Raw genomic sequence first — 24229 nt, 5'->3', positions numbered from 1 at the left:
CTATAGCTAGGATTCAAATAACAACCAAAAGGGAAGTTGAGATGGCATTTTAAAGAGATGTGATTGGCCATTAAATTGACTTCTTGGTTTAGAAAATACACATGAAAAAAGAAGTTGCAAACTGCTAAGGAATGAGACATTACAACTAGTGTGCAACCTAGTGAAATAAGGAAGAAGAAAGGCTCCAAAAGACCAATTTTGGAGAGATTTTTTTAGGCTTAATTCACCACTCACATGCCTATAAATAAGATGGGAGCTGGCCATTTAGGGAGACTTTAGCTTAAGATTTTATTTTTCTATTTTTTAGTTTTTGTATTTTCCTTTATTACATTTTACTTTCCTAGTAATCAAATAACTCTTGATTTTCATGCTTTTCTACTGATTTTAATTGCAATTTTACATTCTCTAAAGTATTTTTCAGTGTTCTTTATGATTTTGGCAATGAAATTTGCAGATTTAATTGATTTTTAACTCAAATCTTCAAGTTTTCTCATTGATCTCAATCCCATTTTTGCATTTTTGCACTTAACCTAGTTGTAATGTTTTCTTCAAAACTCAATCATTTTGTACTAGTTTTTGCTCCATTTTTTTCATAATTTTTAACTCATTAGGCTTTACATAGTAGAAAATTAGCATCAAATTCATTCCTAATCAATATAGTTAATTGTTGCAAGTTTTGGTTGAAACTGGAAAATGTGCGATCCAGTTCATGCAATCCAAGCTTAAGCATGATTCTTCTCTCCTCTTGACAATTTGTTTGCTTTTTTCAACCTTTGATCTATTATATTTACATGTTATCTTTCTTATTTTCATTTTGTTGCAATTTATTTCATGATTTTGATAGTTGTTTGGATGATTTGTTCATTTACTATTCCATTTTTCTCTATTTTAAGTAGATCTTGATTAGCTAGTTTGTTAAGTTATTTTTCCTTTATTTTGCTATGAATTTTTTATTGAATTTTATAGTAAACTTGTTGATAAATGATATATTAGCTTATGTCAAGTTCATTTTTTCCCAAAAACTTTAGATTTGTTTTCTATTGACTCGATAGTTACCAACTCAACTCAATTTTAGTTTTTCTATTTCTTTTTGTTAATTTTTGCACTCTTTTTTCAGTTCATGTTCTTTAAATCAGTTTTTCTTATAGTTTTCTCAATGTTCTTTCAATTTTTAGTACATGTTCATGCAATTTTATGCAATGTTGGTTCAAATTTATAGCTTGATCATGTTGTTTCCAAATTTTGCTATACTTTCAGTTTTTATGTTCTATCTTAGATTTTGCAATTTTTTTCCATTGCTTGCATTTCAAATCTGTTTTTACTTTAAATCTTCTTTAGTTCATTGCATTTCAATCTATGTACTATTTTTGCACTTTATTTTACTTAGTTTACATTTTACAATTGTACACCATACTATAATTGCGTTACATGCTTTGTTTGATTTTATTTTTTTTAGTTAGTTTAATGCCATGTTTTTTTTTTTTTTGTTTGATTGATCCAACTTTAAAAAGGTATGGGGATAATAGGTACTTAGTTTAAGAATTTTTTTACCTAATCTTTGTGGGATGATACCTTGATCAAAAGTCATTTTTATTACTTGTACGGTTTGTGCACCTACAAATTTGCCTAATCAATATGTTGGCCACCTTTTTCCACATTGGATTCATCATCAAAAATCACTATCATTTTATGTGGCTACCATTACTTTTTTTTTTTGGCTTTATTGCATTTTGCCTCTTTCATGAAAGATAATCAAACTTGATATAACCTGATTTTTTACATTTATAACATATAATTTGATCTTTTTTACATTCTACTAGATTATTTCCTGATTATCTTCTTTTATGGTATTCTTTTATTTGAAAACTTATTTATCTTCATGAACTTCTTAAACCTTTTTGTTAACATGATCATTTTTTCATCCTCATTAGCCTAATGTTGTTCAACCTTTTCTTATTTTTCTTAAATGGTTAATTTTAGGGCCACTCCAACTTTCTTGGTTGATTCTTGTCCACGTTTGATTTTCATCTCATAGATTAGAAGAAAACCAATAAATTCATTTAATAAGAGCATATGAACATCTTTTGACTCTTCAATAGCCATTAGCTTGGTCTTCCAACTTTTTGGTAAACTATTCAAGATTTTTTTTCTTTCTGCATCTTCACATTGGAATATGTCTTCCTGAGAGCCTTCACTCCATTAATGATGTCAGTGAAGCGGTTTGACATCTTGCTTATAGTCTCTTATGGTATCATTTTGAAGAGTTCATAGTCATAAGAAAATATGCCAATTTTGTTTTCTTTAACTTGATTTGTACCTTCATGAGTGATGACCAATTTGTCTTAAATTTCATTTGCATTGTCATATAAGAAAACTTTATTGTATTTACTAAGACCTAATGCACAAAAGAGTGTGCATGTTGCTTTTGCATTAAAGTGAGCCATCTTGAAATCATTTGCATCCCATTCACTTTTTTTTTAATGACTTCTCTATCTTTCACCCTTTTTTTTTTTGGAACGAGAGTAAGAGTTTTGTCCTACAATAATCATAAAATTTAATTGTTTGGTGCAAAACTAAGTACAAAAAAAAGTTCTCTCTAACTTTATATTTAAATTGATCAAAAGTTGATTGATTGCAAATGAAAGCAAAGTATTAAAATTATGACAATTGAATGCCAAGCTATCCAACTATCACTTTGTAGCTCCAAAGGTAGATCGATTATACAAGAAGACAAAAGAAAACTAAAAGCTTGTAAAAGAATTAAATATTGTCGATTGTAAAAAAAAGCAATAAAACCAAGATTTGAAAGCTTGTAAAGAAAAAAAATTGTGTGTGTAAATAGAGAAAGAGAGTTTGAGTGAAAATAAACTTGTATTAAAGAAAGAGCTTTGGAAAATAAATCTATGCTTAGTCTGTCACCCTAACCAAGAGTTACAAAAGCTTTAAAAAAGAATTAGGCTAGTCTGTCATCCTAGACTATTTACAAAAAAAATAAGTAAAAATCAAAAAAAAAAAGAAAATAGTGGGAATGAATAGGGTGTGTTACAAGTGAAGAAAGCCAACCTATTTATAAGCATAGGTTTGGCTAAGATGGGGATTAGGATTACAAGTTATTGTTCAATCCAAACTCTAAAAGATAAAGCCTTATCTTAATCTATAGAAGTATGGCCGAATAAGGAGTCTTTAATATTGAGTGCATAGGCTGAATGGTGCTTCTAAATTGGTCTTTGATGTGCGTGTGACGTGTTATCTTACCATCTTGCAATCTTGATGGAAGATTCGACTTGACTTGAATTCTAAGAGCAATCATCATGAAATGATTGCATTAAGTTCAGACTTTATTAAGATAAATTCTTTTTGAATAAAAACTCTAGCCTTACCTCTTGTAAAGTGTTTATCTTGCATAAAAACTCTTTTAAGATGATCAAAGAGTCCTCTTATAACTACAACTCCTATTGGCTGAATATTGTACCATTTTACATAATTGCACAAAATTCATGTCTCATAAGCTTAAAACCTAAAGATCAAGGAAACAAAATTAAAGGCACCAAATTCTATCAAATTTTAACATTTTTGCACTAAAAAAGACTTGTAAAACACTATATATTTTAGTGCTATCACACCCATACACTTAACTTCTTCCTTGTCCTCAAGAAAAACTCTTAAATTAATTATACTAATGATCAAAATACATGCATACAAAGTCAAAGTTATACAAATCATCACTCATGCACTATAGCATGATACAAAGATAGTTACAAGCATAGTTAATAAGAAACTTATTCAAAAGTAAGCTTTCGATTTTATATAACTTTCATGTGTGTGAAGTTAATTCATCTCCAATCTATACATACAATCTAAGTAAGAAGAATGCAACATATGCCATCAAATATCAATTTAAAGATAGAATATTTCATATCTTTACTTTTCTCACCCCCTCTCCGCTAATATTAGACTTATCTACTTGACTTAAGATCAAAAGATCTTTAAGCCTTGATTTTAGACCTTTTTTTTTGCTTACTCTCTTGATTTCTTGGACTTATGATGTGACTTGAGAACTTTGAAACCTTTTCAAGACTTGAAGCATTTTTATTCTTTTTTTTTTTTTTACTTTTTCTTTCACATAACCATTTTGGCTTTTATTTATTTGTTTGTTTATATTTATGCCTCTATTCCTCCCAATTGTGAAGATTTGTTCTCTTAATTTGTCCACAACAATTGCATAAGCAACATTAGGCAAGGTAACAATAAAAAGGATAATTTCAAGAAAAGGCTTGGGCTTATCAATGTGGCTAAATAATAACAAAGAAAAAAGAAATACATAAAAAGCTAAAAACAAAGGTACTAGGGATGCATTATTAAAAGTGGGTTTGAAAAAGGCTCAAACTGTCTAAAAACTGCCTAGACCATCTCTTGAATCAAATATAGTCTAAAATTTTACCTCAATGATTGAGTAAATAAATTCTAAAGTTACACTCATACTTTAAATTTTTATGCAACTTTACACCTTACATGCTTTCATTAAGATTCATGTATATCAAAGATCAAGAATAAATAAACAAAACATAAAAAGTATACTTAACCGAAAATCCTACTAAATAAATCATCTCATGTTTCACTATATTTATAGTTCTCTTTATATCATACATAAGTCAATCTTAAACAATTCATGAAGATTCAACTAAGTTAGCATCATCATGATTATAGCATGTTAAGTTGGTTTAAAAATAAAGCATAAAAGAAAAACTTTTGAGTAAATAAATTCTAAAGTTACACTCATACTTTAAATTTTTATGCAACTTTATACCTTACATGCTTTCATTAAGATTCATGTATATCAAAGATCAAGAATAAATAAACAAAACATAAAAAGTATACTTAACCGAAAATCCTACTAAATAAATCATCTCATGCTTCACTATATTTATAGTTCTCTTTATATCATACATAAGTCAATCTTAAACAATTCATGAAGATTCAACTAAGTTAGCATCATCATGATTATAGCATGTTAAGTTGGTTTAAAAACAAAGCATAAAAGAAAAACTTTTGAAAACAATTTTTAGCTTAAAAAGAGTTTTCCTTTCCCCTTAACTTATATTAAACAATATTTCAAACAACACATTTACAAGTTAGGGGAAAAATACTCCCTTATCTTTGCTTTCCTTCTTGAAGCTGAATCTAAACTTTTTCATTAGGCATCTATTTGCATCTTTTCATCCTAAAAACACTTTAAAAACAAACAAAAGATAAAAGTATACTTGTCCTAAACAAAAGAAGTATAAAACTTTAAAATAAAGAACTTGTAAATGTCAAACTTGGATTGTCGCCCAAGCAGCATTAGTTTTGGTCAAGCTTGACTATACATTTTTAAAAATGGGGTTATGTAATTACTCCACACTTAACACTAACATCTATCCATTTAATGTTTTTCTACTTACCACATCTTCACAAATAAATTCTAAGTTGAGGGGCTCATTGATTATGGTGAAAGAGGATAGGAGTCCTACTTCTAGCAATGTCTTCATTATACCTCTAAGTGGACTAAAGTAGGTGGTTATTGACTTTAGTACCAATGAAAAAAGTATAACCATGGAATCTATACGATTGATCTTTAAGTCTAAAGGTTCTTCTATGGTAAGCTTGATCAGAATGAGTGGTGTTTCTAAATATTCATATAAATTTTCAACTAAACATCCCTTGTCAACTTTGTTATCTACCCCATTTAATTTCACCTTATGCATTTGATCTTTGTAAGACTAGGAAATTGGTAAGGATGGACTATAAGGCTCAAGCTTACCTTCAAATGAACTATTGCTAGACTCCTAAAAAATGTCTGATCCTAAAGTTGATTCTACTTTCATTGGATCAAAATGGTCTTTCTTTCTAACAGATGTTGTCATCATAATAGGCACTCCATTATCTTGCTCTTTAAGATCTTTTTCTTAGGGGTCTTTTTGGATCTTCATTAATCTCATACTTTTCTCCCATTTTTTCATAATTGTTTTTTCACCTTAGGTTATATACTTTTCAAGAATGTTGTTGCAACTAGCATCAATATCTCTCTCTTTTTCACCAAATCTTCAATGAACTCTTCAAGGTCCTCTTCTTGATTATATTCCTCAGGATCTTTCTCAGATATTTTCATAAAGTAAGGTAGGGTTACCAATATAGGCTCATCTAATAGGTTGTCATCATCTTCATCATTAGCAACATACACATTTTTTTCTTCCAATCATCTTTTAATATGCATTCCATTACTTCTAACCAACTGTATCTACATGTTTGTTAAGGCTTTTCAAATTGACAATTTGGGTTTTGAGGAGGTTGGCTTAATTCTAAATGAATTCTATAAGATATTCATCAAGGAAATGTTTTGTTTATTGAGGAAAAGATGGTGGGTCATATAATGGAGGAAAGTATTGTTGAGATGAAAGGTTTATAAGGTAGGTTAGGGTATATATGGATGACAACTTTTGACTATTTCCCTATGCATAGCTAGGATCATCCTCTAAATTTTGAATGTAGGAGTTTAGGTCAAAGTTGGATTGGTTATCTTAACACCTATCACTATAGTATTACCCCCAATAACCATGACAATTATAAAATGTGCTTAAAACTGACTGAACATGTATAAGATTACACTTTCTTTCAAGAGCATTTACCTTTTTAGCCAAATAAGTTAAATGTAAGGTTATGATTATAAAGGGATCTTTGTCATGCCTCTCAATGGTGCACCACGATCTAGAATTTTGGAATGCTGATTGAATGTGGGAATACTCAAAAAATGACTCGTCATAGTCCCCAAAGGTTTTAGCCTTACAACAATAGAAATCAGACATAAAGGAAAAAAAAAAAAGAGCACATTATAATCAAAAAAATAAAAGGTCTAAATTATAAAGTAAAAATAATTGGTATTGATATTGGCTTCTTAGCATCGATATAATTTCTGACAACAATGTCAAAAACTTGATTATTGCTTTTATATAACCTGTAAGTGTATAAATTGCATCAAGTAATAAAGTGATAAGAGTAAGAGTATTGTCCTATAAGGATTATAGAATTTAATTGTTTAGTGCAAAACCAAGTACTAAAAGAAGTTCTCACTAACTTTATATTTAACTAGATCAAAAATTGATTAATTATAATTGAAAGCAAAGTATTGAAAATGTGATAACCGAATGTCAAGCTATCCAATTGTCACTTGGTAGCTTTAAAGGTAGGCCGATTATACAAGAAAACAAAAAAAAAGCTTGTAAAACAATTAGATATTGTTTATTGTAAAGAAAGCATATAAAACCAAGATTTAAAAGTGTGTAAAGAAAAAGCAAGTGTGCATGTAAATAAAGAAAAAGAAATTTGAGTAAAAATAGATTTGTATTAAAGAAAAAGCTTTGGAAATTAAATATATGGTTAGTTTATCACCCTAACCAACAGTTATAAAAGCTTTAGAAAAGAATTAGGCTAGTTTGTCACCCTAGCCTATTTACAAAGAAAACAAGTAAAAATCGAAAAAGAAAGAAAAGAAAATGAGGGAGAAGAATTGGAATGAATGGGATGTGTTACAAGATGGGGATTAAGATTAAAGATTCTTCATCAATACAAGCTCTAAAAGATAAAGCATTATCTTAATCCTGTAGAAGTATGACCGAATGTAGACACTCTATTTTGTTCAAGGTTATTTTGAATGTTCTTGAGTTTCAAATTAATTCGAATTGGGCTTTGGACATCTTTTGGACTTGGTTTAGGGTTTCAAGACCAAATGTCCAACTGTCTTTCATTTTGTGTATACTTATATGTCGATTATTCCCATTTATGTTTATGTATATTCTTAGTTCTCTTTACTTTATTAGTTGTTTAATTTTATTTATTTCATTTGTGAGGTATTTATCTTAACTTGTATTTTTATCTTTATTTCTTTTGTTTATCTAGTTTTATTGTTAAAAAACAAAAGGATAAAACTGAAAAAGGAGAAAGGGTCAATTGGTTTAGCTTGGGAATTCTGGAATTAAAGTGATAATTCATGTTATGGGATTGTGATGTAAATCTCGATGATAATGCTAAGTTTTGAGAAATTGAATCTTATATGATCTAGGATTCTTGTTGTGATTGGAAATCTTTTGTTATAAACATTCGAACAACTACAGAGGAAGGGGCAGCTTAGAGTTTGGTCACTGTCTTCACTCCATCATAGCTTGACCATATCCATCATAAAAAAGCCTCCCATTCCCTATTATCACAATTCCCATCAGCTAACAACAACCCACAATCATTAGCCCCAACCATCAGACACCAAACATACACAAACAGAAACAGAAAGCAATCGGCCAAACCATTTCATCACCTCACTGCCATCCACCACCATTCCAGCCTACAACAGAAAACCCCGAGAGTTTACCCCCCCCCCCCCCACCATCTGCAAATTCACCATACAAGAATCAAGACAGTGCACAGCAAACCCAACCATATTCCTAATTTTAATTCCAACCAACAATCCTCAATCACAGCCATTCACCATCGCAATGGAGATCAATCTAGCCGCTCCCAAACCAATCCTGCTACCATCATCAATTACTTACCAAACAGTCAGCAACAGTCAATAAGCCACAAAAAAGAAAAAAAGAAAAGGCAATTGAGCAAAAAGACATCAACACAATCCCAAATCCAGAAAGCTCCATAATTACGCAGAAAGCACAAAGTAATAGAGAACCAAAATTCATTCATCACAAGACGGCCATCTTTGCACTGCTACAACCCATCACTACCGGAACTTGCCAGGCCGTGCATAAAAAAATCATCAGCCCTTCACTACAGAGACTAAACCCAGCCACCATCATTAATTCTTCATCAAATAACAAGGCCATAATCAGCAAAATAGAAAGGGATTAACATAACTGGAAGTGGTGGCCGTACGAGCAGTGAAGGGGAAGATCTTGGAGAAGATAATCGAGAGCTTTGGACTCCAATTCACATGAATCTATCAAGTATCAAAGGAGATCATTCTCAGATATGAGACGATGAGGCAAAAAGGAGGCTTGTGGTGAGTTTTGGGTGTCAACGGAAATCGGTCGGAGACAGTCGGCAATGGTGTGGGACGGTGACCCTCATCGGTTTCCGAGTTTTGGTTACCAGATTCTATATTGCTATTTAGAGAGAGAGGCAGAGAACTCTCTGATTCCTAGAGAGAGAAACATGATGAAAAATGAAAACCTAAAGAAAGTAGGGCTTTTATAGCACTAATAAAACGACGCCATGTCGGACATGAAAAATTGGGTTCTTTTTGACCCGTTTATAGGGTCCGCGTGTCAGTCCTCTTGAGGATCCGACCCGACCGTAACTTGCCACTAGAGCCGACGCTGAGACCGAGCCATCAAGTCATGAGCTGTGTTCTGTTTCTGAGTTTGTAGCCGAGCTATTTCATATTATAAGCCGAGTCAGACCCCTATCTTGGTATTCTTCTTTTTTATTCACTTATTTCATTTGTTATTTTTTGAAAAAATATTTTCAATTAAAACCAAAAACCCTGTCAACCCATTAAAGGTTTCTAAAATTAAAAAAAGAAATTTAAGAAAATAAAATTTAAGAAATAAAGCATTATTAATATATTGGAGGGCTTGTAATCTTATTTTTCAAATAAAATTTTATCAATATATTAGATAATTTTATTAATTTTTAATAAAAATTAAATTTTGAGAAAAAAATAATTTTTAAAAAGCTTTATTAACGTATTGGAAGGCTAGTGGTTTTTAAAAAAAAATTTACCAACATATGATTTTTAATAAAAATTAAGTTTTAAAAAAATAAATAAAGAAAAAAAATAATTTTCATAAAACCATACCAACATATTTGAAGATAATCTTTAATAGAAAAGTTATCAACATATTGAAAGATATTTTTAAAAATAAGTTAATTTTATAAAATTTAAGTTTTGAATCTCCAATAATAAAATTACTAAGAGTATTATAAATAGTAATTTCTATGTAAATTCTCAAGTGAGAAATCTTTTCTGAATTTTATCAATATATTAAATAATTTAGATAGAAATTTTCTATACCAAGGTTTTAAATCTCATTAGATTATCACAAATAAAAATTTTTTGCAATAAATTAAATGAATTCTATGACGAAGCTTTTTTAAAGTATGACAAATATTCTCCTTGAATACTCCTAAGGTGAGAGATTATCCTAAATTATTAGTAGCATATTGAAATAATTTAAAGATAATTTTTAATATTAAATTATTTGGTAAAATCTTTTGAGACTTTAGATAATAAAAAATCAAATTGATACCATTTTTTAAGATGTTAATCGTACTCTTAAACCTAATTTTGATTTCATAGACTAAAATCTACCTTTTAAAAATATATGAGTCTAGCTTCGGACATCTTTTTAAAATGGAACAGATTTAGTTAAGCAATCAATCATACTTAAACAAAAATGATTTGTGGCAACTCTTTAAGTTTATGTTTATGTCTAACGATAGGTCTACGAATCTAGATGTTATGACAGTTTGGTAACTCCACTAGGGAATAGCCTAAAGTCAGGCTAATAAATTCATGCTATCCAAGCTTAACTTAATAAAATTAAAAATTTTCTTTAAATGATTTATTTATCCTTAACCATGTACTGATTTGTCATTCATTTGCATAATATGAACTCTATATATGAGCTTCGTCTCTTAAGAGAGAGTTAAATAATTATGCTGTTATGAGATTTTATGTCTCTACCTTGGCTAGCGAACACTTTCACTCGAATTAAATCATTTTCCTTTGTAGCTTATAATGGATGAGGCTTAAGGTGTCTTACTAGTCTATAATAAACTATAATGGGGAACAATTTAGGAACCTTTAATTTGGACTAACATCCTAACCAAGCATATGGTAAACTTAGAGAACTCAACCTTAATGTATAGCTATATCAATTGCTTGTGTAAGACATGTCTTTATGTTGATCTTGTATTTGTTAATGTTTCTATTTTTTTTAGATAGTTTTTTCTTTTTTTTGCAAAAAATAAAACTTTTTTTTTAAAGGGTAAGTCTTTTACCTCAAAATGGGAAATTTGAGATTTTGAGTGAAAATTTTTTTCATTTTTGCATCACTTGTTTTTGTTTCATTACATACATGCATCATTCTTGCACAAGCATCATTTCACTTATCTGTGTATATAAAAGAAAGGTGTGGATCAAGGGTAATTTTGCCTTTCTATTTTAATTGAGAATGAATCATGTTTCATTATATATATTATTTGATTTGCTCTCTTTAATTTTGTATATAATTTTGAATATGAATCTTCAATTTATATTATGTAATGGATATATGTGTATATATTATTTGTTTGTTTGGGGTAATCTTTGTTCCTTTTACTTTTCTACATAATTAAAAATGAATCATTGTTTGGCATACATGTAATTGTATATACATATTTTCATCCATGTAAACATTTTATTTGTATATCATATCATTTGTTTAAGGTAGTTTTTGCTCTCTTTAGGATTGCATAAAGTCTAATTGGAAAAGAATTTTTGCATTACATAGATGCACATGTACATATATATATATATATATATTCATCCATGTAAACATCATTGTATTTACATTATTTTGGGCAATTTTGTTTTCTTCTTTCTCGTATATGGTGCTATTGCAAATGAATTCTCATTTTTCACTATGTATTGTACACATGTAATTGTAAATATTTTCTTCCCATCTATATAAACGTTTTTGTATGTATTTTATTTGGGACAATATTTGTTTTGTACATTTTCTAGAACAAACTCTTATTTGAAAAAAGCTTTTTGAGCTTTGCAACATATTGTTTTGAATTGAAAGTGATTTATAAATATTAAAAGTTGTTTTCTTTCATCTTGTGAGTGTAGACATTGATTCAGGTAAACTGTAAGTATACAGGCTAGACAAATAATAAAAGCAATCTTTTAGTCAAAATGTTGATCTCACAAAGACAAATACCAATTATCACCCTACTCTTATTAAAGTTGGTTCAATCAAAGAATATCCATGAGAAAATAAAAAATTAACTAATGCAAAATTGAAAAAAAAAACTAATATGCCACATAACAAAAATCAACTGAAATTCTACTAAAAAAATACAAGTAATCAATTAGAACCAAATAAGAAAACAAGACATGGAAAACAATGAATAAAATTTTATCTAATCCTAAAACACAAGAACAAGTAACTGAAATAAATGCATGATTGAAAATTAAATGTAAACTAAAATTACAAAAATCACATGAATATGAAAATTAAATGTAAACTACATTATAGACTTCATGGCTTGTTTATGAGTCTAGTATTATTAAGAATGGCAACAAAGCAAATATCCATTATTTATAATATATCCATATCCAAATCCATTTAATATTTATAATATCCAAATCCATTTAAATATTCATTTAAATTTAATATCACTATCTAAATTCGAATCTATTTAAATAGGTGCTATTCGTTTAAATATACGAATCCGTTAAAATATTTATTTATTTAAATTTTTTTGTTAAAATATAAAATAAACAAGAATTTAATTTAAAACTTGAATTCATTCTTAATTAATAATAGATAAAAATTATTTTTTAAGATCTGAAACCTTCTACAAAAATAAAATTTTATATACTTTACATACATAAATCGGCAACAAATTCGGATATCTATTATTATTCATTAAAACTTAAACGGATGTGGATATTAGATATCTAAGAGATATTATCCGTATCTGCTCTAAATATATTATGCATAGTAAATCTTTTATCCGTATCTGTTAATTATCTATTTATGACTATTCAAATCTAACATAAATGGATTGAATAATTATAGATATCTGTTTTATTTAATATCTATTGCCATCCCTAAGCATTACAGTACAGTCTTTTATTATCTGTTAAAGTTAGTTAACATTAATGTCAAAGTTAATTGATGATGCTGGATTATTTACATTGGATTAGTTACAATACGAGTATTGGTCTCTTATAAATTTAAGGGAAGGAATCATCATTTTAAGATAATAGTGGAAGCATTGGAATAGAACAAAGCATTCTTTGTCTCCATCTCTCTCTCTTTCTTTTTTTCCTTCCTTCCTCTTCCCAGTTCTGGAATTTATAGAAAATTCACCTTCATTCTTATCTTCTTTATCCTTCTTCTCTGTTCTGAAATTTACAAAACATTCATCTTCATTCTTGCAATGTTGCATTTGGCTCGTATCATGAAGTCGCCGATACCTTTCAGGCGATAAAACTTACAATAGACAAGCATTTGAGCGCATGGTCTAAGGAGAGTTGAAAGAAGGAAAATACCAAAAGAAGCAGCCAAACAAATTTTTTTCTTCAAATAAGCTTAATTTTGCTGAGTACGAAAGAAAATGCTAAGAAGATCTATCTAATTTGTTTTTTTTTGTCGATGATTAAGTGATTTGTTGATAGAGTATTGGATTCATAATCCCTGACAATCTCATGTAAAAAAAAAAAAAAAAACTGTTTTTCTTTTCTTTTCTTTTCTTTTTTACTTTTTGGGTGTTGGCATCCAGCCAGTTCTATCAAATTATGTCCAAGTGATTTATTGATAGAATATTGAATTCATAATCCTGATGATCTCATGTAAAAAAAAAACTGTTTTTTCTTTTCTTTTCTTTTTTACTTTTTGGGTGTTGACATCCAACCTGTTCTATCAAATTATGTCAAGAACCTTGCGCCAGTTGGAATATGATCATTGAGAACTAATTGTCCCTGAGTGTCTAAAAACTGAGCTACTGAAAAGAAAAAAAAACAAAAACTCAAGGCTACTGTCAATTCTTTTACATGGGTTCTTTTTCCCTCGCCAAGATGGCGAGCATAGATCCATTCATCTTTCATCCGGATGCACTACAACCAGAAATGGAAGAAAACAAAGAGAAATAGGTGTTTTAAAAAAAACAAGGCACCATGTGTCCAGGCATGCTACTTTACTGCAAAGCAGAGCACCGAGTTGTTTGCCATTTTGAGACCCCTATCTCCGGAAATGGTTCGGAGAGTATCTAGGCAAAAACATGCATCCAAATGACAAATTCATTCTAACAAGAAGGGAAGACTGGGTAAAAGATAAATGAACATAGCTTGCTGTGCTACTAAGAACAAATAATAGAGGCACAAAGTAAGCTTAAGGAAGCTCCAATAACAGTTAAACTTACAGTAATAGACCTTCCACATCATAATACTATGCAGGCTAGTGATTGCATCCACAAGGAAATATTCACCCATTCAGGGAGGTTATACTGTGATAACATCATGACAAATACAATTCAAGAAGATTGTTACTCGATGTGTTCAATTTATTAAAAGCAATAAACATTCATTTATGGAAAACTCAAAAAGAGAAAACACAATGTCACTGTTTTTAACTGGAATGCTTAAATTATTTCGACATTGCCCGCACAAGTGCACAAACTAAGACAATTGTTAAACAAAGAAATATTCTGCAGTCTACCTCAGCGAACCTTGTTCTTCTTCTGGCTTTGGCTCTGCACTGCCACGGAAATTTTCTTCCAACATCGAACAGCAATTAGTGAGGGTATCAGAATCCAGAAGGAATTTGCCAAAATATAGTATGCATAGTAATAAAATGGGCTTGCAGCGAAGTTATCCCCGTCTAAGTAAGCTGCTATGAAATACACAAGAGTTCCATAGAGCTGTCCCAGGGAGATTGCAAACTGCAGTATGTAGCTATATCCCTTACCTGTGGCTATAGCATACCTGTCAAATTATCAAAAACCTTTTAAAATGAGAATAATCAAAGCAGAAGGGATAAAAATACATTGATAAATTGAATCTTGTAATTTGCAAAGTCCAATCTTACACTGCTAGAAGGCTAGGTGGACCTTCCAGAACTGAAGTTATTCCTTCAACAGTAACAATTGCTGTATCCCTTCCAGCATATCTTGAGTCACCTTTGCTGTACTCTTTCCCTGACATTTAATCATGAGTAAATTGTCCACTTAGGAACCTACCAGGTATGGCAATTATCATTAAAGGAACAAGGTAAAAGGAACTTACAAACTTCGGCTAGATAAAATCCAGTCTTTTCTTTGTAGAATTCAGGAGAGAAAGCAAAATAACCTTCAAGAATCATGTGTGTCAGTCCCGTGAATGCCCACCAGCACATGAGCAATCTATCAAGATTAGATAAATTGCGCCATCTCCCTGGTAGAACAAGTCAAACACAGTTTTCAGTCTCTTAGTAGATCCAGACTGCAGCAAGTTTAATGGCTCTTTAAATGTATTGTTAACAATCAGCTAATAAGTAATAATCAGAAAGAAATTCATGGTCAGCCAACTCTTTTTTTTTTTTTCAGTTGGTGTCAAAGTCAAACCCAAACCCAAATCCAAACCCAAACATTTTGTAGACATAAAGTCCACACAAAGTACCGAAATGTGAAGGTGTTGATGGGTATTGTCATTTGCAGCGCAAAAAGCATTAGAAAGAATGAATAAGTAATAGAAAGAGAGACAAACCGGAAAGGAGCCAGACAAGCGAGACGACAAACAGAGAAGAGAGACCAAAGACGGTGAGAATGGTAGACTGAGAGAGGGAGACGGGGACATATCCAGGCAGTTGCAGATCTCTCGGCACGTATGGATGCTCCATTTTCTGTCCAACTTTTTCTCTTCCGGCTTCTGCTACTCTGATAATACCAATACCCTACTCTAAAAGACCACACAACTCAACTCCAGCTATTCACAACGCACTGCCACCTAATATTATACTTCGATATCTCCCTTTGAATCTTTTATTTTTTTTTTTTACGCTATTTGTAACAATTGGTACCACTATTTTTTTAAAATACAATAATAAATACAATTATTCAATTCAGTATTACTACTTTAATATTAACTAGTTTTTACCCTGCAATGCAAGGAGTTTTTATTTTTTATAAAATTATTTAATTAATTAAATCTTATAAATATTATTTTCTTTTAAATTCTAAATTTATATATTGTAGTTATTTCAATTTGAAATTAAAGTATTAAAAAAAGTGTGATAAAGCACACATAAATATAACATTATTTCATATTATTTTTCAAATTTAAAGATTTGTTGGATGTTAATTTAGTAGAGATTTTTAAATATTTATATATATTTGTGAATTTGAAATTCATCTTTTTATATTTTTTAAATTAAATCAATAATCATATTGAATTTTATTAATTTGTGCATAATGCTTACAATTTATTTAGCAAATAAAATCTAAATTCACTTTCTTTAAATTCATCTTTCTAAGGGTAAAAATATTATTTCTTAATTAGACAATCACATACTTTGAAATAAAATTATTTTAATTTTTTACGAATTTATCAAACAAAAGATATTAAAAAAATTATAATCTAAGAAATATATGTTAAAATTAATTTATATTTATTCTTTTTATATATTAAAAACTTAATAATTTGATTGCAATTAATATATTTATCTATATCAAATAACCATTAAATAATCAATTTCAAAATTTTTATTAAAAAACTCATACTTTTTCATTAATTATTTTTTCATACTTATCTGCACATACATTTTAATAGATATTTTTAGATTATATATATTTTAGTATTAGAATTTAAGCCATAATTGCTGAAATTAAAAATTTAACACTTTATCAATAATTGACATGGCTGTTGACTATTTTTATAATATATTTGATGCTAAATTATAAATATAAAAAAGACTGCATAATATAAAAATAAAATTAAGATTAGGTTTTAATGATTTAATGGTAGATGAAATTTGTCTAAATAAGATAATTAAATTAATAAATTATTTTTATAAAAATATAGTAATTGTTTTAATGATTAGAATTATAAGCTTTTGTTCAAATATCAAATAGTTAATATGTAATATCTTTTTAAAATATGTTTTTTATATGGATTAATTAATTGGAAGTAACTCAAATCCCCACATGCTAGAAAGTCCTTCATTTAATGTAGTATTGTAATATTAAAAAAATAATATATAAAATTGAAATTTAATTTTTTAACAATAATTTAAATTTAAATTTATTTCATTATTAATTATTCTATATATGCAGTGTTAATGTTGAATTTAAAACTTAAAAGTTAAATAATAAAATTTGGTTGTGAACAATTTAAGGTAAATAATAATGAGAAATTAAATTTTAATTGCAAATTGAATTGTAACATTGACTGTTTACTGAAAAATGATTGTAATTTTATGTTTATTATATTTTTAATGATTTTTTACCATTCAATAATAATTTAATTATTATTTGTCTTATAACTTTTTCTCCATTCAAATTATATTATTAAAAAATTAAGATTTTAATGAATAAAGAAAAAAAATATATTAAAGATTAGGTTAGTTAAAGTTTTTAATAATTAAGGAAATTAATATATATATGTAGACTTTTTTTTTATAAAGAATGAAATTGTGAAAATAAAGTTATAAAAATAACAAAATAGGTACAGAACAAATAAAACTTTCACCAATATGAAATTGGAACTAAAACCTAGAACATATAAAATGAATCAATTCGGCAACAAAATAAAATTTTATTTTTATTATCAATATTTATTGTCTCAATTAGCATCACAAAATTTTAAGACACATTTAATAATTGTTATTATAAATTCCCTTTGGGTTGATAATGATCTAAGTTTTAAAATAAAAATATCATTATTTGAATGCAATCTAAAATGATGGCAACTATAATGATTTAAATCATATTTAATTATATCCTAAAAAGATTGCAATAACAGGCAAAAAGTCATATGCAAAAGTATATCATAAAATTACAGGAATTCACATTTATAAGTATATAAAAGTTGTACCTAATTGATTCTACCAGGGACGGCTCGGTAATGAATTTAAAGATGATGGGGGGGTCAATTTGGGTAAAAAATCTCAATTGTTTCTTGCTTGAGCGAAAGCTTCTCGGACAAAGAATCTGGCAGGGTCATCTGCTTTTATTTTCTGAATTTCACCGCAAATTGTGGGTGATTTTTGTTGTTTTGATCTCGATGCTTCTTGCATTTCTCTGCAATTCTTTCCCTCCCAAGACCTTGATCGATCGCCTAGTCCTGGTCCTTCTCGACGATTTCGCCATCAAGTCGTCTCACTCCCTTTGCTCCAATTCCCTCAAATCTCGTGGCTTTGAACTTGAATTCAAACTCGTCGATGATGCCAAGATTGCCTGCAACGCTACGGCCAATATCTCTACGATGCCTGGATTCTCTTCTACCTTTCTGTTGAACGTCAGTTTCACATTTTATTTTTCTTTATTTTAATGTTTTCAATTGAATTAATTATTTTTTTCTTTTTCTTTTGGATGCCTGGTCGTTTAAATAGTAATGTATTTTGTTTAATTAGGTTTTGGAGGATCTATTAATCTTGCTGTCATTATCAATTTTGTTGATTCAGGTTAAGATTTAATCATCGAGATGGATGCTAATGCTTCTGATTTGATTTGAGAAGTTGCCACTGAATGTGGAGTTGATTTTGATGAGGTAAGATTATGTATATATTCTCTAATTGTTATTGCTTCAGAAGCATGTTACTAACACCCCCGTGTTCATGCATGTTGTGCTGTTGCCTCCTATGCACAAGAATATGCATATCTGTAAGTAGCCAAACAAGACTAATTATTGTAAAAAAAACTAAAATTTTAAGCATTTCTCCATTCACGTTTGGGTTTTGTAAGAAAACTAAAATGTGTTCATAATTATTTTTTAATTTTTCATCAAAACAGGTTAGCTTATGCTTTCATGATGAACCAGAACAGCAATCTCCAAACTTTTCCAGGATTTCTGGTAAGTCTGTTTTACCCGAGCAAGGCCCTCAAACATCAAAACAAGACTAAAATGGACTGTAAATCTTCATGAGAAGTTTGTAAATTGCGTCAATCTCCATAGTGGCACAGAGAGATTCTTCCTATAATTGAATAAAAAAAAAGAATTTTTTTTCATATGCACCAAAGAGAATGAAATTCCTTATTAATTCATTAAATTCTATGAATCATAGAGGCAACACCCAGGAAAATACTGAAGCTGATGAAATCAAATGGGCTGACAGTTCTCCATGTCAAAAGTCATTTGCAGGCATACAATGGATATTTGAAATCAATTATCAGTAAAAAAAAACATGTGTTTTCTTTTTATTCTTTTCTCTTCATCATTTTCTCAGTAACCAAAGAGGATGTTTCTAAATGTTACTGTTGGTTAAGAAGTAAAATTTGAGAGGAAACTGTTTCAAAAGAAAAATTGATTCATTTTTATATGTTTCATTTGGAAGCATGTAATTTGATTAATATCAAATTTTCTTTTGGCATTAATGATTTGGGTGATGATGTTGATTGCATAATGTACAAATTTTCATTTAAATTGGTGATTGAAACAATGCTAAACCCAAGTTTAAACTGGTAATAATGTATTTTACAGGTTTTCTTTATCTGATCTGCTTGGTGTAAAGTCAGTTTCTTGAGTTAGATCTGTTGCTGCTCTATGCTTATGTTATGTGGTTAGTGAACTAAAGATGTCATGCATGGTTGATGAGTTTAACATTTGGTACTTTTTTAATTTTTAATTTTTAATTTTTAGTTCAGCTATTTCTAAAAGACTAATGGAAAGTTGGAAACCCTTCAATTGGGATGCTTAAAGCCATAACTATCTTCTTTTAGATGACTTGTTGTTTAGCATCAAGTGTCAGTCATAATCCTTATGTTCATTATGGAGACATGGTTATATGTTTTTCTAATAATGTTATAATCATTTTGGTTTGTTTTGTTATAGAGACACTGGGAGGGGGGCTCTAATTTTGACTTGATCCCACTTGGGTTCTTGATCCACCATCTATTGATAACAATTCCCTTAACCTGTTTGTTTCCTTTTTCGGCCAGAACCATGGTTAATGTGCTTACTGGCATTCCATTTTTTCTTATTGATAATAACTATATTCTCCAGGAATAATACTAACTTCCAGATGTGTTTGTTCCTTCTGGCATGTAAGTTTGTTGTTTTTTTTTTTTTTTTAAAGTTATCTGTAATCATCATCTGTCTATGAGTATTTAGATCTCCCCTTGATTATAGTAGTTTGTTTCTGATCATATCTATTACATGCTTCATTTAAATGTGAAGCTTCACATATAAACTGTCCTTGTGGTTGAATGATTAAGGACATATGTAATATTGCCTGCTAATATATCATGATGACCTTTCAGTCTGATCATGATTGGCTCAATAGTTTGGTTGTTAAACTTGGCTCAGGTGGTAAGAGTTTCTAAGATATTGGCAGGAACCCGACTTTAGCCAAGGCTCAGCTGAGGTGGTGGGTTGGTTAAATTACAAGTATATAACTTCATTTTATTCCTGTGATAAATGCAGGCTCGAAATCTAGTAAAAGTATAAAAGATTATGCATCAACAATGACTTTGACAAATGATTGGATACACTATTAATTAGGCTTTTTAATTTGTTCAACATTTTCGTCCTGGTTGTTCACATTCCTTGGCTATCTTATTGTGATTTGTAAATTTTCTCCCAAAACAATGCAATAACTTTTTTCATCTTTACGCCTTTAAAATAACTCTAAATGTATTTTTAGTTTCAAAAATCAAAATAGTAATTAGTAATTGATAAAAAGAAGAAAAAAAGATAGTAATTAAAAAAACACTCAATTTTAGAACAATAGATTTTCAATAAAAGTTGGATGATGCCCAATTCAACAACCTACTGCATAACAACAACCAAGTAGATTCAAATCTCATATTTATAAAATAGAATATGATAACACATAATATATTTAAATTTTAATGCAAAATGTATATTCCAAAATTAAAATATCTCTTCTCAAAATGATTTAAAAAATAAATTATTTTACAATGCATAAGAAAGTTCTTAACACATTAAAAGGAGTAATCAAAATAATACAAAAATAAACATAAAGGGATAAAAGAAAACTTTAATAGAAATTGACTATATTAACTTTTGTGCATTTAATCCATCTAAATACATAATCACAAAGAAAAAAAACTTAGGTTACCTTTACTCCATGGCAAAAGGAGTACCATCAATGGGGAAAAAAATTCTTGTAATGATGCATGCAATCTATTTATTAAACATCTCAAGTAACTCTTACTTATATAGGGTGGCTCTTTTAATTAATTATGGAATAATTTTTAATTTTTGAACGATTAATTAACTAAAATAAATTAAGAATCAAATTAAGAGTAATAACATATTAAATCGAGAGTAATTTATATTTGACAAATAAAATAGTTATATAATGTGTATTCAATGTGTTTAAGTGAAATGAAAAGTGAGATTTTGAAATTAATGTAATAATGATAATTAAATTAGTTTGATTTAACATGTCAAAATTAATTTTAATTGATTTAATTATCTATTAATCATTTTAAAATCAATATATTAAATATATATACATATATAGCTTAAAACGTAAAGCCAGTAGGTTAAGCTTTTAAAAAATTGGAAAGTGTATTTTTTTTAATAGATATAATTTAAGAGTTGAATATTTATAATTGAAAAAAGATATATAAAATTATTTTATTTATTAATAATGGCAATCAAAGTTTAATACATTTCATATGAATTTAATGAGAGTGATTTAAGGTAAATAATAAAAATAAATAAATGTAGTAAATTTACTTTTTTGGAATTATTTTTAAATTAAAAATATACCAAATAAAATAAAATATATTTATTAGAAGACACATAACATTTTTTAAGGTCATCCATATATCAATAATATAAAGTGTCCACATTGAACATTTTCTTTTTTTACCAAAATTTTGATTTTTATATATTTATTAGTTTTAAACCCGTGCAATGTATAGATAAACAATTGTATATATAACTCAATTATATATAATATAACTAGTAAATTTTATATAAAAAATAAAAAATTTCAATGTAAAATAATGAAAAAATAAAAATATTGTAGATCAATATGTACCTATATAATATAAAGAAAAAGGCTTTGTATCATGTCTCACCTAATAGTGATGTTTATATAAAATTAATAATGTTTGATTTCAAATGATAGAAATTTATTTCACTTAAAATCAATTTTTTGTAGAAACTTTTGCTCGATGCTATCCCTTGCTTTGGTGCAAGACATCTAGAACTCACAATAATAATAACAAACCATTGTATTGGTCATGTCCATCCTTGCATTGTATTCACAAATATCAAAATAGTTCAAATTGAATTTGCATTCTTTGGCGAATGAGATTGAAAACATATATTACATATTAAACATGGATAAAACTGTAAATGAAAAGTAAATAGGAAGGCAAAAACTTGTGCTAAATTCTAGTAAACTCCAAACTTAACTAAAAATCTCACCTTGTTCACATCCATTAGTAGTCATGAAGAAAATCTGACAAAATTTCCAAGGATTAAAACTAAAAAGAGATAAAACATATGAAATTATTCCATTCAAAAGTAAAAAATAAATAAATAAATAAAGACAATACTGAAAATGAATGGTTAAGTGAAGCATGAACATGCAGAAAAAAGTGAATAAAAGAGAAATAAAATCAACTGACAAACATGACAAAAAAAAAAAGTTTATGAACATAAAAAGACATGTAACTTGGTGAGCAAAATTTTCTTGATCATAATGAAATCAATACATTTGGAGGCTTTTGAAGATTAACCTCCTAGTACTCTTAGTATGCAGGATTCTCTATTTATAATAAGAATTTGAGAGATTTTTATAAATTGAGAGTAATTTATGCAAAAAATTATAATGGATTATTAATTATTTATGTAATATATCTTTTATTTTGAAAAGTCTACACTTAATATTTTGAAAAATTGTTGTAAGACAATAAATTATACCAATTGTAATTAATACTTATATAGAAAAAAATATGAAAATATGTTTCCAACTAATTAGACTTTTATTTTAGGTTTGAATTTTTAGCATTATATGCCTTGTATATTCATTTAGATTAATAAATACAGAAATTAATTCTTAATTAAATACAAAAATCATGGTCATTAAAAATCAATGCTTTCAAAGCATATTTCTTATTTATAGTATACATGTTTGATGTTTAAAATTAAAAATTGAATTTGGTTGAAAATAATTTAAGATAATTTAATTGTAACACATTTATAAAAGGCAAGAATATTGTATATTTATAAGAAAATAAATAACCTAATTTAGCCAAATAAATATCTTTTAAATTAATAAAATATATATGAAGTCAAATTGAAATAATTAAATGCAAGATATGTGGTGATTGTTCAAAATAATTCACATGTCAAAAAAATAAAATATCCACATTGAATTTTTTTTTACCAAAAGTTTTAGTTTTTATATATTTATATAAGATTATAATTAATACTTATATAAAAATAAATATGAATATATGTTTCCAACTAATTAGACTTTTATTTTAGGTTTGAATTTTTAGCATTATATGCCATATATATTCAATTAGATTAATAAATACACAAATTATTTCTTTAAATACTAAAATCTTGGTCATTAAATGTCAATATTTTCAAAACATATTTCTTATTGATACTATACATGTTCGATTTTTAAAATTAAGAATTGAATTTAGTTGAAATTGATTTAAGATAATTTAATTGTAACAAATTTATAAAAGGTAAGAATATTGAATATTTATAAGAAAATAAACAACCTAATTTAGCCAAATAAATATTTTTTAAATTAATAAAATATGTATGAAGTTAAATTGAAATAATTAAATGTAAGATATGTGGTGATTGTTTAAAATAATCCAAATGTCAAAAAAATAGATTATCCACATTGAATTTTTTCTTTTTTTTACCAAAAGTTTTAGTTTTTATATATTTATATGAGATATAAGATTTCAAGCTGTTTTTAATTCCTAATGTATATCCTGCACCTACAATCCTTTTCTTTTTTTTTTTTTGAAAAGTAACTTCATTAGATCATAAACTTGGTTTCTCAACATAAATTACATCTAAAAGAAGCGGAGGACATTCATTAAACCAATAAGTTGGCTCTCTCAGTTGTTGAAAAGCAGTTTTAGACAATCTGTGAGCTGCCTCATTAGCTGCTCTACTAGTACGAATAGCAAAGAAATGCTAAAGCTCTTGGCCCACTATCTTGATATCTTTTAAAAGTTCACCAACCATTGATAAAGTTTCTCCACAGCTCTGATTTGGTTTATAATAACAACAGCATCTCCTTCAATCTCAACAGCCTGGATTCCCATGTCT

General features: G+C 28.1%; 1 protein-coding gene and 1 long non-coding RNA gene across 4 annotated transcripts; one reads left to right on the top strand and one right to left on the bottom strand.

Moving 5' to 3' along the window:
• Positions 1–14217: 14217 nt before the first annotated feature.
• On the bottom strand, positions 14218–15759 carry HYD1 (C-8,7 sterol isomerase). The gene is made up of 4 exons (XM_022896231.2): positions 15497–15759; positions 15038–15184; positions 14841–14949; positions 14218–14737 (listed from the first exon to the last, which is right to left on the bottom strand). Exons 1-4 carry the CDS (start codon positions 15627–15629, stop codon positions 14473–14475), a joined length of 654 nt encoding a protein of 217 aa, XP_022751966.2. The 5' UTR covers positions 15630–15759; the 3' UTR covers positions 14218–14472.
• Positions 15760–17766: 2007 nt separating this feature from the next.
• LOC111300605 (uncharacterized) lies at positions 17767–20091 on the top strand. 3 transcript variants are annotated; one of them, XR_002691447.2, is made up of 4 exons: positions 17768–18244; positions 18411–18496; positions 18597–18609; positions 18739–20091. It is a non-coding gene; the product is annotated as an uncharacterized LOC111300605 (long non-coding RNA). The 3 variants fall into 3 exon arrangements; XR_002691446.2 differs by having other exon boundaries at positions 17767–18244; positions 18411–18609; XR_002691448.2 differs by lacking the exon at positions 18597–18609 and having other exon boundaries at positions 17771–18244.
• Positions 20092–24229: the final 4138 nt, after the last annotated feature.

This window comes from Durio zibethinus, chromosome 18 (genome assembly GCF_047325235.1).
Source record: "Durio zibethinus cultivar Kanyao isolate XHJ-2024 chromosome 18, ASM4732523v1, whole genome shotgun sequence".
NCBI lineage: Eukaryota > Viridiplantae > Streptophyta > Magnoliopsida > Malvales > Malvaceae > Durio > Durio zibethinus.
Note: the sequence above shows the minus strand (reverse complement) of the source record. Positions and strands in the feature narration are given on the sequence as shown.

Bases quoted from the DNA above. Each gene is read 5' to 3' on its own strand.
- HYD1 (XM_022896231.2), bottom strand. From the start codon at position 15,629: ATGGAGCATCCATACGTGCCGAGAGATCTGCAACTGCCTGGATATGTC. The intron at 14,950-15,037 runs GTAAGTTCCTTT...ATTAAATGTCAG, and splicing joins ATTTTATCTAGCCGAAGTTT to GGAAAGAGTACAGCAAAGGT. The intron at 14,738-14,840 runs GTAAGATTGGAC...ATAATTTGACAG, and splicing joins CCACCTAGCCTTCTAGCAGT to GTATGCTATAGCCACAGGTA.